This window comes from Mobula birostris, chromosome 8, assembly GCF_030028105.1.
Source record: "Mobula birostris isolate sMobBir1 chromosome 8, sMobBir1.hap1, whole genome shotgun sequence".
Lineage (NCBI taxonomy): Eukaryota > Metazoa > Chordata > Chondrichthyes > Myliobatiformes > Myliobatidae > Mobula > Mobula birostris.
Window position 1 is genome coordinate 90905110 of NC_092377.1, and position 14711 is coordinate 90919820.

Sequence of the window (14711 nt, forward strand, 5' to 3'; positions counted from 1 at the left end):
TTTAATTGGCTGGCATGACACGATTTGCCAAATCACATCCTTCGATGTAATAGGAAGAGGCGAGCCATCCGCAGTACCACCGATGCGGCAGAGAGGGCCTCAAGATGGCTGCGGTTCAAAAGAGGGGAGCCATGGAGTCATAAGTAGCTAGCCATCTGGACACAAGCTGGGGTCTGATCAGCCCCGGCTGGGTCACCTGGAGGAGGTTGTATGATGTTGAAAGACCCGAAACACCCGATGATTCCAGGAACATCACTGAAGATGTGTCCAGAAGCATCAGCAGATGTACGTACACAGAAGAATTTTAATCAATGAGGCAATAAACAGCAAGTGGGGAGAGCACAAGTAATTAATTTAATTGGCTGGCATGACATGATTTGCCAAATCACATCCTTCACTGTAATATGCATTGCTATGAAAATGTTCAATTTTCTGAACAACTATTTATGCATTTCATCTATTTTAACTAGGTTTTAGACAAAATTGGCAGGGACATGAGAACTGGAGAGATAGGGCTGAGGTTGGGGTAGTTGGTTTACAAATAGAGGCAGTGTGTAGTGAGAGGACAGGCTGATCATAAGGCAAAATTGCAGTTAGCAGAATGAGTTGCTATGTAAAAGGGGAACAAAAATCGAAAAGGGTGAGGAATACAGGACTGAAGTTGTTATATTTGAATGCACACAGTATACAGAATAAGAGGGTTGAACTTGTAGCAGTTAGAGATTGACATGTATGATGTGGGCATCACTGAACTGTGGCTGAAAGATTATAGCTGTGAGGTTAACATTGAAGGTTACACATTGTATCAAAATAACAGGCAGGCAGAGGAGTGTGGTTGCTCTGCTGGTAATAACTGAAATCAAATCCTTAGAAAGAGATGATATAGGATCAGAAGGTGTGGAATTGTTGAGGGTGGAGTTAAGAAACTGCAAGCGTAAAAAGACTCTGATGGGAGTTATATACAGAACACCAAACAGTAGCAACAGTACAAATTACAATGAGAGATAGAAATGTATGTCAATAGGGCAATGTTATGATAGTCATGTGGGATTTCAATATGCAGGTAGATTGGGAAAATCAAGTTGGTGCTGGATCTCAAGCAGTGGAATTTGTAGAATGCCTATGATAAGGATTTTTAGAAGAGCTTGTGGTTGAGCCCACTACAGGATCAGCTATTCTGGACTGGGTGATGAACTGGAATTGATTAGAGAGCTTAAGGTAAAGGAACCCCTTATGGGCAAGTGAGCGTAATATGATATAATTTACCTGGCAATTTGAGAGGGAGAAACGACAATTAAATATATCGGTACTACAGTGGAGTAGAGAGGATTACAGAGGCATGAGAGAGGAGCTAAGTTGATTGGAAGGAGACACCAGCAGAGCAGCAATGGTTGGAGTTTCTGGGAGCAATTCAGAGGTGCAGGATAGATACATCACGAAGTGGTAGTATTCTAAAGGCAATAGTATGCAACCATGGCTGACAGGGGAAGCCAAAGCCAACACGATATAATACAGCTAAAATTAGTGGGAAGTTAGAGGATTGAGAAGATTTTAAAAACTAATAGAAGTAACAAAAATTCATAAAGAGGAAAAAAATGGAATATGAAGGTAATATTAAAGAGGATACCAAAAGTTTCTTCAGATATATAAAGAGTAAAAGAGAGGCAAGAGTAGATATCAGACCACTGGAAAATGATGTTGGAGAGGTAGCAATTGGGAATAAGGCAGACAAAGTGAGTAAGTATTTTGCAACTGTCTTCACTGTGAAAAACAATGGCAATATGCTGAAAGTTCGAGTGTGTCAGGGGCAGAAGTGAGTGAAGTTGCCATTACTAGAGAGAAGGTGCTTGGGAAACTGAAAGGTCTGAAGGTAGATAAATCACATGGACCAGATGGTCTACATCCCAGGGTTTGGAAAGAGGTGGTTGAAAAGGTTGTGGAGGCATTATTATTGATCTTTCAAGAATCACTGGATTCTGGAATGGTTCTGGAGGACTGGAAAACTGCAAATGTTATTCCATTCTTCAAAAGGGGAGAGAGGTAGAAAAAAGGAAATTATAAACCAGTTAGTCTGACCTCAGTGGTTGGGAAGGTGTTGGAGTTGATTGTTAAGGATGTGGTTTCAGGGTACTTGGAAACAAATGATAAAATAGGCCGTAATCACCATAGTTTCCTCAAAGGTAAATCTTGCCTGATAAATCTGTTGGAATTCTTTGCGGAACTAACAAGTAGGATAGACAAAGGAGAATTGGCCGATGTGCATTTGGATTTTTTAAGAAGGCCTTTGACATAATTCTGCTTAACAAGAGCCTATGGTATTACAGGAAAGATATTAGCATGGATAGAACATTGGTAGGAGGCAAAGAGTGGGAATAAAGGCCATCAAACTTTACAACTCCTTCCTTGGAGGGTCAGACACCCTGAGCCAATAGGCTGGTCGTGGACTTATTTCATAATTTACTGGCATAATTTACATATTACTATTTAACTATTTACGGTTCTATTACTATTTATTATTTATGGAGCAGCTGTAATGAAAACCAATTTCCCCCGGGATTAATAAAGTATGACTATGACTATTTTCTGGTTGGCTGCCGGTTACAAGTAGTGTTCTACAGGGGTCAGTATTTGGACTGTTTCTTTTTACATTACATGTCACTGATTTGAATGATGGAATTGATGGCTTTGTGACCAAGTTTGCAGGTGATTCAAAAGTAGGTGGAGGGGCAAGTAATGTTGAAGAAACAGGGAGGCTACTGAAAGGCTTAGACAGATCAGGAGAACGGGCAAATAAGTGGCAGATGGAATAGTGTCTGGAAGAGTATGGTCATGCACCTCGAAGTAGAAGAAATAAAATTCAAAAACCTGAGGTGCAAAGGAACTTGGGAGTTCTCATGCAGAATTCCCTAAAGGTCAATTTGCAGATTGAGTGGGTGGTGAGAAAGAAAAATGCAATGCGAGCATTTACTTCAAGAGGACTAGAATATTTATGGTCCATGTTGTTCACATTGTACATTACATACACAAGCATGACTTAGACCAAGGGGTTTGCACTTTGTAGTAGATCCAACCTGTTTTATACTTGCATTGTCTTCTATCTATTATGACATACAGTATACCAGGCCCACTACTTTACTACAAATTACCAAAGAGATAACATATAGATACACAAATGATTACCTTTATGTACAATATACTATTTAGACATAACCTGCCTTGTGCTATATTCACTTTACCTGATGACATATGAAGAACATCCTCAGTATCCGAAGCAGACACAAGACATAGAAATAAAAGTAGGTATAAGTCATACAGCCCATCGAGCCTGTTGAACCATTCGATAACATCCTGGGCTCAGGTCCACATTGCTGCTGACTGCCCATAACCACTTAAACTCTTTTGTTGCTCATAAATCATCCATCTAAGCTCTGAATTTCTTTAACACCTCAGCCTCCACAGGTTTCTTGGATAGGTAATTCTAAACATATACAAGATAAAAATATCCCTTCTGTTCTTCAAGTCAAAGAGACTACCACAGAAATTATGCCTCCAGTTCAAAGATACTCCTACAAGGTGAAGTATCATCTCAGCTTCTTCCTTTTCGAATTCCATGAGAATCAAATGTGTTTCAATTAAACTACAATTCATTCTTCTCAACACCAATAACTATAGGCCCAAGGGGCTTAATTTTTTTTTAGAAAACAACACCTTCTTAATGGGATTCAACCTTACTTTCTATGTATTGTTTTCAGTACAAATATACAGTGGCATGCAAAAGTTTGGGCATCCCTGGTCAAAATTTCTGTTACTGTGAATATCTAAGCGAGTAAAAGATGAACTGATTTCCAAAAGGCATAAAGTTAAAGATGACATATTTCTTTAACATCTGAAGCAAGAAAACTTCTTTATTTCCATCTTTTACAGTTTCAAAATAACAAAAAAGGAAAAGGGCCCAAAGCAAAAGTTTGGGTACCCTGCATGGCAGTACTTAATAACACCCCCTCTGGGCAAGTATCACAGCTTGTAATTGCTTTTTGTAGCCAGCTAAGAGTCTTTCAGTTCTTGTTTGGGGGATTTTCACCTATTCTTCCTTGCAAAAGCCTTCTAGTTCTGTGAGATTCTTGGGCCATCTTGCATGCACTGCTCTTTTGAGGTCTATCCACAGATTCTCGATGTTTAGGTCAAGGGACTGTGAGGGCCATGGCAAAACCTTCAGCTCGTGTCTCTTGAGGTAGTCCATTGTGAATTTTGAGGTGTGTTTAGGTTCATTATCCTGTTGTAGAAGCCATCCTCTTTTCAACTTTGGCTTTTTTACAGACGGTGTGATGTTTGCTTCCAGAATTTGCTGGTATTTAATTGAATTCATTCTTCCCTCTACCAGTAAATGTTCCCCGTGCCACTGGCTGCAACACAGGCCCAAAGCATGATCAATCCACCCCCGTGTTTAACAGTTGGAGAGGGGCTCTTTAAATGAAATTCTGCACCCTTTTTTCCCCAAACATACCTTTGCTCATTGCGGCCAAAAAGTTCTATTCAAAACATTCAAAGGAACATCCAAATAAGCCTGATGCATTTTAGAAACAAGTCCTGTGGACTGATGAAGTTAAAATAGAACTTTTGGGCTGCAATGAGCAAAGGTATGTTTGGAGAAAAAAGGGTGCAGAATTTCATGAAAAGAACCCCTCTCCAACTGTCAAGCACGGGGGTGGATTGATCATGCTTTGGGCTTGTGTTGCAGCCAGTGGCACGGGGAACATTTACTGGTAGAGGGAAGAATGAATTTAATTAAATACCAGCAAATTCTGGAAGCAAACATCATATCGTCTGTAAAAAAGCCGAAGATGAAAAGAGGATGGCTTCTACAACAGGATAATGAACCTAAACACACCTCAAAATTCACAATGGACTACCTCAAGAGGCGCAAGCTGAAGGTTTTGCCATGGCCCTCACAGTCCCCTGACCTAAACATCATCGAGAAATGTGGATAGACCTCAAAAGAGCAGTGCATGCAAGATGGCCCAAGAATCTCACAGAACTAGAAGCCTTTTGCAAGGAAGAATGGGCGAAAATCCCCCAAACAAGAATTGAAAGACTCTTAGCCGGCTACAAGAAGCGTTTACAAGCTATGATACTTGCCAAAGGGGGTGTTACTAAGTACTGCCATGCAGGGTGCCCAAACTTTTGCTTCGGGCCTTTTTCCTTTTTTTTTGTATTTTGAAACTGTAAAAGATGGAAATAAAAAGTTTTCTTGCTTAAAATATTAAAGAAATATGTCATCTTTAACTTTATGCCTTCTGGAAATCAGTTCATCTTTTACTCGCTTAGATATTCACAGTAACAGAAATTTTGACCAGGGGTGCCCAAACTTTTGCATGCCACTGTACCTTCCCTTAAAAGGAGTAAACCAGATGTCTCATCATTGCTCTGCAATAAGAGTTAACATTTCATTTTCCTTCCTAATTACTTGCTGTATTGGCCTGTTAAATTTGTGTTTCGTATGTGAGGACACCCAGATCTCGCTGTACTGGAATATCGTGTATTCTCACTCCTTTTAAACATTATGCAGTTTTACTATTCTTTACAAAGTGGTCACTTTACATTTAGGTGCTGTCTGACCTCTAAGTATCTGCAGCATTTTGCGTGCTGCTCTGGATTTCCAGCATCTGCAGAGTCTTTTGTGTTAATCTCTCATTATATTTTGCCAGGTTAATCTCTCATTATATTTTGCCAGGTTATTACACTGTTATTACACTGTCTACCAAATTTTCACCCACCTAACTTATCTTTACTGAGATAACTTTGCTGAGTCCGTCCCCACTTCACCACTTTCTTTCTCACCTGTTTTATATTACCATAAAATTTGATTCCTCATCCAAATCATTGATATTGATGTGAAATGGTTGAGACTTCAGCACTGATCTGCCCCACTACTTGTCTTTTTGAAAATATTCCACTATCCTGATCCAGGATTTTTGTTAGTAAGCCACTCTGATCATGCTGATAAATTACCAAAAATTATTGATTAGTTACCTATTAAGATACAGAAGAACGCTAGTTAGCTCATTTGGTCCATGTCAATTATCATCAGTTTCATATACCTCTCTTCTCTCCTGCAGCCCTGCAAGTTATTCTATTGCACATGCCCAACAACCCGTTTGGTTCTTTTCAACACTTAGCTTTACTGAAGTTCAGTGACAGTCTAAGCTACCACACCTTTTGGATGTAGGAGGAAACTTGACCATCTGATGGTAACCAGATACCACAGGGAGAAAAGACACCATGCCAGGTCAGGATGAACCCAGTTGCCTGGAATTATTAGGCTGAAGCATTAAACGGTACCACTGTACCCAAGCCTTATATAACTAATAAGTTTTTCTCCTTCACAAAAACACATTGATTCCCTTTGTCTCACAACTTTCAAAATTTCCTACTCCAGCATTTCCCAATGACTGAGGCCAAACTAACTAGCCTACAGTTTTATGCTTTTGGTCTCCTTCCATTTTTGAATAGTGAGGCTAGTAGTGCAATTTTCTGCTCCATTGGTATCTTTCCGGAGCTTAGGAAATTTTGGAAGATCTCAACAGAAGTGCCCACAACTCTTCCAAACTAAATAGATAATTTTCAATCTACTATAAACACATTTCATGTCAATATAATTTCACTGGGCCACACCCACAATACTTTAGACACATCATGTGCAACAGATACATTAACCTATGGATATTGCTTACAATTTGATCTTCAGTACTGTATACATTATTTGTGCTATATATGTACATTATCTGAACCAGATTTTACTCCACAAATATGCATTACTTGTACTAGACCCACTATAATGTTTGCATATTTCATGAATTAGATTTGTTAAACCATAAATATATTCATTAGGCTCAATGTACTCTATAAAGATTGCCTGGATGAGATTCACTATAAAATATTCATTATTAGTACTAGTACAACAAAGAGCATGTAACTAGCAGCAGATATACTTTCCAAGATGGAAATCTTTACCAGATACACTGCAATATACAGTATTATTCACTTTACCACAGTGCACTATACTGCACATTCCATGCATATTAGCTACTCTAACCTACACCAGATGCACATAACTTGTAATAGATGGCATGTCCATAACATGCATCAGGTCTTGATGGAAAATCCTGACCAGAGAATCAATTGGACATATTTGGTTTACAGTTTTTAAAAGGGCCTTTCTTTGCTGTTAACTAGACTTTGTCATGTGACCTCAATTGCTACTTCTTTCAAAAGACATGATCTTTAAAGTGGGATGCTCACAGCTTTGAATAAAGAAAGCAGTAGAGCAATTTTGATTAGGAAAGAAAGTTGTGGGCTCTATATAGAGCTCCCATGTAACAGAGCTGCTACTCATTTAAAATAGAGACAGGAGAGTCTGCAGTTGTGGGAACCAAAAGCAAACAAGGAAATGCTTGAGTAACTCAGCAGGTCCAGCCTAATGTGTGGAGAGAAATGGATAATTGACATTTTGAGGAAGGGTTCCCTTGACAGGTACTGCTTGACCCATTGAATTCTTCAAGTACTGTTTTTTGCTACTCAACTAATGCTATATCACCATATCAGAACAATCAATAATACAATTCTTTTTGTTTTGTAATTGCAATGAAGAAGTTGACTATTTCACTCATCTATTCATTCTATATTTCGCAGGTTTCATCTCTTTTTTTTTAGCATTGTGTATCTGTTTTGAAAAAGTTCCTGAAAATATTTGGAGATTAACTTCATAATTTACAATACAGGATGCAAAGTAAAGGGTGGCAATGAACATGGATTTATTCAGTGTCTTTATCATCAATGTAATCCAAGGTCCCTTAGTTCTGACACATCCCAGGACTCCTGTGGTTCTCCATCCCCACCAGTGTTGCACCTTCTGAAGGTCAGATCAGATCACCACTCTAACACTCTCAGGCCTTTCCAGCACAACAGTGAACCTAGATTCAAGCATAAGCAAATTAAGTCCAATATTCCATTTATAGATATTATTACATTTTATGTTGCCCTTTCTCGAAGTAACATGTTGCAGACTACTTTCTCCCATGTCATCCCCTTGCTACAATCTAAGCACATATCTCTAAATGCAAAAGGCACACCAGTGGCTCACTTCATTCAGAGTTTGAGGAGATTTGGTGTGTCACAAAGACCTTTACAAATTTCCATAGATGTACAGTGAAGAGATTCGGACTGGTTGCATCACAGCCTGGTATGGAGGCTGCAATGTACACGATCTGAGCAGGCGGTTGACAGTTGTTGACACAGCCAGTTCCATTACGGGACTTCCAGTTTAAGAAGGCGCTGTTGAACCTCAGCGACTTCTGACCGGTTGGCTAATGAAACAAGGATAGGAAATAAAGTAAGGGTCTCGGCCTGAAATGTCGACTGTACCTCTTCTTAGAGATGCTGCCTGGCCTGCTGTGTTCACCAGCAACTTTTATGTGTGTTGCTTGAAATTCCAGCATCTGCAGATTTCCTTGTGTTTGCGATAGGAAATAAATATTTTGTTAATCACACTTTTTCTGGCAAGTGATCGTCACAAGTAATAGTCAGTAGGTTTGCTTTGGACTTGAAGACCATTTGATGTGGCAGAACTGAGGCAAGGTGTAGTGGCAGGCTCATCGCCGAGAGCAAGGAAGCCCTGAGGTTCGATCATATTAAATGCCATGCTGAAGGCTGAATTGAGGCAGCAAGGTCAGGGCAACAGAATGTACTGATTTGACTGAACTCGACGCTTGGACGGAGACTTAAGCACTGTGCTGAAATTGAAAGGTTGGGTACAGGCTGAATTGAGGCATTGGGATCCTGATCTTAGAATGTATCGAAGCGATTGCACCCGGTGTTTGGACATCAATTTAGGCACTGGGCCATTTTGAAAGGGTCAGGATGTCAGGGCCCTAGGCGAGGGATGGGCTGGTTCAGATCAATGCTTCACGACTCAGCTCTGCGCTGAACTATGGAAATCTCTTTGCTGACTTCAGTTCAGGACGCATTTTCGTCGTGGCTATCGTCTGTACGAATTTTTTTTTCTCTGCATATTGTGCGTTCGTTGGTCTTTAAAAAAAAATTTTTTTTGTGGGCATGATGTGTTTTTTTCTCTCTCTGCACATTGAGTGTTTCGATGGTCTTTTGTTTTATATGGATTCTTTTAGGTTTCTCTGCTTTCTGGCTGCCTGTTTCGAGACGAATCTCAAGGTTGCATAACGTATACATTGATAGTACTTTAAACTTTAAATTCTCACTACATTTTCAAGTGGTATCACTGTGGACCCTCATCACCCGGGACATGCCCTCCTTTGGTTACCATCGTCAGGGAGGAGGCACAGAAACTGGAAGACCCACACTCAATATTTTAGAAACAGCTTTTTCCCCACCCACAATTAGATTTTCATGGACACTGGTCCATGAACACAACCTCGTTATTCCCTAATCTAATAATCTAATTTTTGCACAATTTACTTTTGTAATGTAGAGTAATTTAGTGTCTTTGCACTGTACTGATGTCACAAAACAACAAATTATACATTGAAGTCAATGATGATAAAGCTGATTTTGATAGATCCTACCAAGTACTTTGGTGCACATTTGGGGGAAAGAAGATTAAAAATCGAAAGAGCCAATCTTGCCATAAAAGAACAGGATCATTACACTTCCCTATTAACAGAATTCTGGCAGCACTGCTATGTAAATTAAATAATATGTACTTGGGCAAACAGCACTTTGCACTTTTGTTTTTATAAAATTTATACTGATTATTCACCACGCTTTTACATGAAGAGCACTTGCTTTTCAGTGATAACCTGTTCATTAGTTCATCAATTCAGTACAATTACTGTTTGTTTCTCAAAATTTGAAACTAATACAATTCAAAGATGTAAAATAAAGACAAATGAACAAAGATCTATTTTAACCATGTAAACTGTTGGATATTAAGGTAAACTTTAAGCATCTCAATCAAACAAGCAGCATGGTCACATGGCAACCACAAAGGTCACTGCATGATCTGCAGAGGAACACCAGGCTCTGAAGATTGGCAGATGGCAGTGAAGCTACCAGACTACCAGGAGATAAAACCTGCAGAAGGAAGGCTGAGAAGAAGAGGCCCCCCACTGGTATTGATCTATACTCTGCTGGAAATGAGAAGTGTTTGGAAGAGAGGATGCTGATGAGAAATCACATTAAGTAAATTACTCAAGTATGTTACCGCTATACATATAAGGGAGAATATATTGTAAATGCAAAAGGGAGGTTTTTGACCATACACAGTAGGGTATCACTGCATGTAAAGCACAGAGTCTGCAATTTAAAAAAAATCAACTTTAAAAAACACAGACACAAAATGCCGGTGGAATGCGGCAGGCCAGGCAGCATCTATAGGAAGAGGTACAATCGACGTTTCGGGCCGGGACCCTTCATCAGGACCGAAACATCGACTGTACCTCTTCCTATAGATGCTGCCTGGCCTGCTGCATTCCACCAGCATTTTCTGTGCGTGTGTTGCTTGAATTTCCAGCATCTGCAGATTTCCTCGTGTCTGCGACTTTAAAAAATGTTCTTTTACTACTGCTTCAATATTTAGGAGGCAAACACTGAGAAGTTCCTGGAAAAGTAGTTTAAGAGTAAAAAGGAAAACTATAAAACACTAAAACATTGGTTTGAGAATTTATAGTGTTGAGCCAACAGCAGCAGCTGAAACTGTGAATCATCACTGCACAATGGAACAAAAGACTCCCATCCATGCTGTAATTTCTAAGAATTTACCCTTTTGTAGAAACTGGAAGCCAGAATTTGAGAATAATTTATGTCTCCTGAGACACTGGGACCATTCGGTTGTGCTCTGAGGAAATACTGCCACATTTATAAAGTACAGCTAGTAATTTTAAAATTTGTTTGCAAGCACTTTTCACTAATTGAGGTGACCGACCGATTTATAGCCTACTCCTACAAATATAACCTTTTTTTTTAACATTGTTACTTCAGTAATCTTTTTAGCTTAACAAAAACACACACTACCATTTAAAGAATGTCACCTCTCACAAAACAGGGCTCCTGCATGTGATTGTGACTTGAGGAAATGGAGCAGGGCTTGAAGTCACAGCCTGCAGAGGAATAAGAGTACTGCAAAAGGCCAGAGCTGAATCGCGCTCAAATTTACACTTCCTTTAAAACCTCTCATCTCAAAATAGTAATAGCTATCAATTCTTCCCAACAAAAGAATTATTTCAGTCTGAAACTGAATGAATGCACAGAAAGAGATGAGAAATTGCTGTATCCTGGTTTTCACTGAAACGTGGTTAAACAACAACATGCCTGACTCATCGTTTCAACTTGATGGGATGACTCTGCTCCATGCAGAATGAAACTCCTTGCTGGGGAAATCCAAAGGAGCTGGATTCTGTGTGTACATTAAAAAAGGTTGGTGCACTAACTCATCTGTAGTTAGCATGGCAATTGAAAATCTTACAATACCGGCCACATTACCTGCTCAGGGAGTTTACTGTTGTGTAAATCACCGCTGTCTGCATTCCCCGTGTGTGGGCACCAAGACCACAACTGGGAGAGCATTACAGTATGATCAGCTCTCAACACAACCAGCATCCAAATGGTCTATTCATAATTGTAGGAGATTTCAATTTATGTTTATCCGCAGAACATTTTACCCAAATTCCACCAACATGCCACTATGGCTGCTAGGGGAACAAACAGACTGAACCATGTTTATACAAACAGATGAGGTACTTAATAATCCATTCCATGCCCTCATCTTGGCCTCTCTGACCACATCTCCATATTGATAATCCCAGCATATCAACCACTGCTGAAAATGGAGAAACCAGTCAAGAACAGCTCTACAACAGATGCCATAGCATCTGTCATGCACATGGCCCTGACACACTTTGAGGACCATCACTGTATGGCCTAATAAGGCAATGTCTATGCTACAGGACTGTTTTGAATGGACTAACTGGCAGATATTCAAGGAGGCTGCCACAAACAGAAAAGATACACACCTTGAGGAGTATGTTTCATCTGTCACTGGCTAGATCAGTAAGTGTGCAGATAGTGTTGGTACCTCAAGAATGGTCATCTCATGACCCAACCAGGAACTCTGGCTGAACGCAGAGGTGCACTCCCTACTAAAAGTATGGGGCACTGTCTTCAAGTCTGGAGACAGAACAACTCTTAAAGTAGCCAGAAGAAACCTCATCTTTGGTATCAAGAGGGCAAAGGCCACTCACACACAAAAAAATTCAGCAACACCTGCCTGTTAATGAACCCCAGCATTCGCGGCTAGGTATCAAGCACATTACTGACTAAGCAAGGAACAACAGTGTTGGCTGTACCAGTGATGCCTCCCTCTCTCACGTTCTAAACAACTTTTATGCACACTTTGAGGCTGGCAACACAATGCCAGCCACAGAAAGCTACTTCCCTCCCAGATGAGCAGCCACTGTCTGCTACAGCAACAGATGTGAGAAAGACTCTGCAGAGAGTCAACCTCTATAAGGTGGCAGGGCCAGACAACATCCCAAGCCGAGTACCCAGAGTATGCACACTAGCTCACTGACATCTTCAACACTTCATTCATCCAGGCATGCTTTAAATTAGCCACCAACATCCCCGTACCAAAGAACTCTACACCTTCAGAACTACACCACTACCACCCGGTGGCAGTGACACCAATCACCATGAAGTGCTCTGAATGTCTGGTAATGGCACACATCAATAACTCCACTCCTGCCATATAGGACACTCACCAATATGTTTATCGAAAGAACAGCTCTACAACAGATGCCATAGCACCTGTCATGCACATGGCCCTGACACACTTAGAAAACAAGGGCACTTATGTCAGAATGATGCTTCTGGATTTTAGCTTGGCATTCAACAATGTTGTCACACAGACCTTGAACGAGCTTCTGCTCCTCGGTCTAAATACACTACCATGCACCTGGGTGTTGGAGTTCCTTATCAACAGACTTCAGATAGTTAGGATGCAGAACTACTCCTCCCTCCCCATCATCCTCAACATGGGTGCCCCCAGGGCCGTGCACTGAGCCCATTGCTGCACACTCTGCTCAGGCATGACTGCACATCCAAATCACATTGTCAGGTTCGTTGATGACATGACAGTTGTAGAGCTCATTACCAACAACAAGGAGATGGCCTATAAAGAGGACGTGAAAGAGCTCAAGGCCTGGTTCCAGGCAAATAATCTCTTCCTCAATGTCAACAAGACAAAGGAGATGGTTACTGACTTCAGTAGAACTCACACCACTCACACCCCTCTTTACTTCAGTGGTACAGCAGTGGAAACTGCAAACAGTTTCAAATTCAAAGGAGTCCTCTCACATCCTCTCATAGTTCCAGAACATATCCTACGCAATCAGGACAATTCACCAATTTTTCTACTTTGATGAGGCTGAAAAGAGTTGGACTATGCACATCTACACTCACATCATTCTTCAGATGTGCAGTAGAGAGCATCCTAACATGCTGCAAATCTGCATGAAATTGAAACTGCACTGGGGCAGATAAGAAGGCACTACAGCAGATAGTCAAAACTGTGCAACGCATCACTAGCACCAGCCTACCCACCATCAATGGCATATATACAGAAAGGTGTCGGAAAAGGGCTAGTTTCATTATAATCATGGATTGCTTGCCCCACTTCAATCAGGGAGGAGGCTACACAGCATCCATGCCAGGACCACCAGACTCAAAAACAGTTATTTTCCTCAAGCAGCGAGGCTGATCAACTCCTCCACCTACTAAACCCACCCCTGCACCATTTCCTTTCAATCACCTTATGTACAGACTCTGCTGTGCCTAGTGTCCCTTTATCGACATACAATCAATCTATGTACATAAGCTATCTTATGTATTTATATTTATTGTTTTTGTCTTATCTTTATCATGTGTTTTTTTTAATGCTGCATCAGACCCAGAGTAACATTTGTTTTCTTCTTTACACTTGCGCACTGGAAATGACATGAAGCAATTTTTAAGTTGAATCTTGAAAAAGCCTTTGAACGAAGCTTTCGACAGCCTACATTACCACATCATTAAAACATCTTAGTTTATGCATTGTGGATATCACAAAGCTCCCAGATACAATCAGTTTATTAGCCCATGAGCACAGCTTCAATTACCTGAATGTCATGATATGCCCATTGGCACAGAAACATGCAAGGCAGATGCTCCCATTCAGTCCCACAATATCACCTCGAAGAACAAACGATGTTTCAGTTATGTTGTGTTTATAAACACAGTTTTGGGATGGCAGTGAGATAACCTTTGCCTGCTTTTCTGAACATATCACTGCATATTGGGTTTCACATATCTCCTGAGAGGATGATGGGGAGACAGATACAGGTCTCAGTTTCCTACATTTATCTCTCTCATCTTTCTCTTCCTGAACATTTGGTTCTTTCCAAGGTTCATGTGCTGGATGAATGAGGCTTCCTGTGGTGTCCAAGAATGCCATTCGCAAAATTGCTCCTTTTAGTCTTAAGATAGTCCCTGTATAAGATAAAATGCACTATCAAATTGTGTTGAGTCATAAGGTCTACAAAGTACATAATCGAACTGTGATGAATAATTAGTGACTAGTTACCTCTCTTCCATTGAAGATACTTAGCAAGTTACAAGACACCATCAGACATAGTAAAATAATGCAG

General features: G+C 40.4%; 1 protein-coding gene across 7 annotated transcripts in view; it reads right to left on the reverse strand.

Annotated features, from left to right (window-relative positions):
- LOC140201476 (syntaxin-binding protein 5) overlaps positions 1 to 14711 on the reverse strand; it is a 228458-nt gene that overhangs the window by 24434 nt on the left and 189313 nt on the right. For all 7 annotated transcript variants that reach the window (XM_072265644.1, XM_072265649.1, XM_072265645.1 and 4 more), the window contains one exon: positions 14184 to 14553. In XM_072265644.1, coding sequence (XP_072121745.1) covers positions 14184 to 14553 — 370 coding nt within the window. The remainder of the gene's footprint in view (positions 1 to 14183; positions 14554 to 14711) is intronic.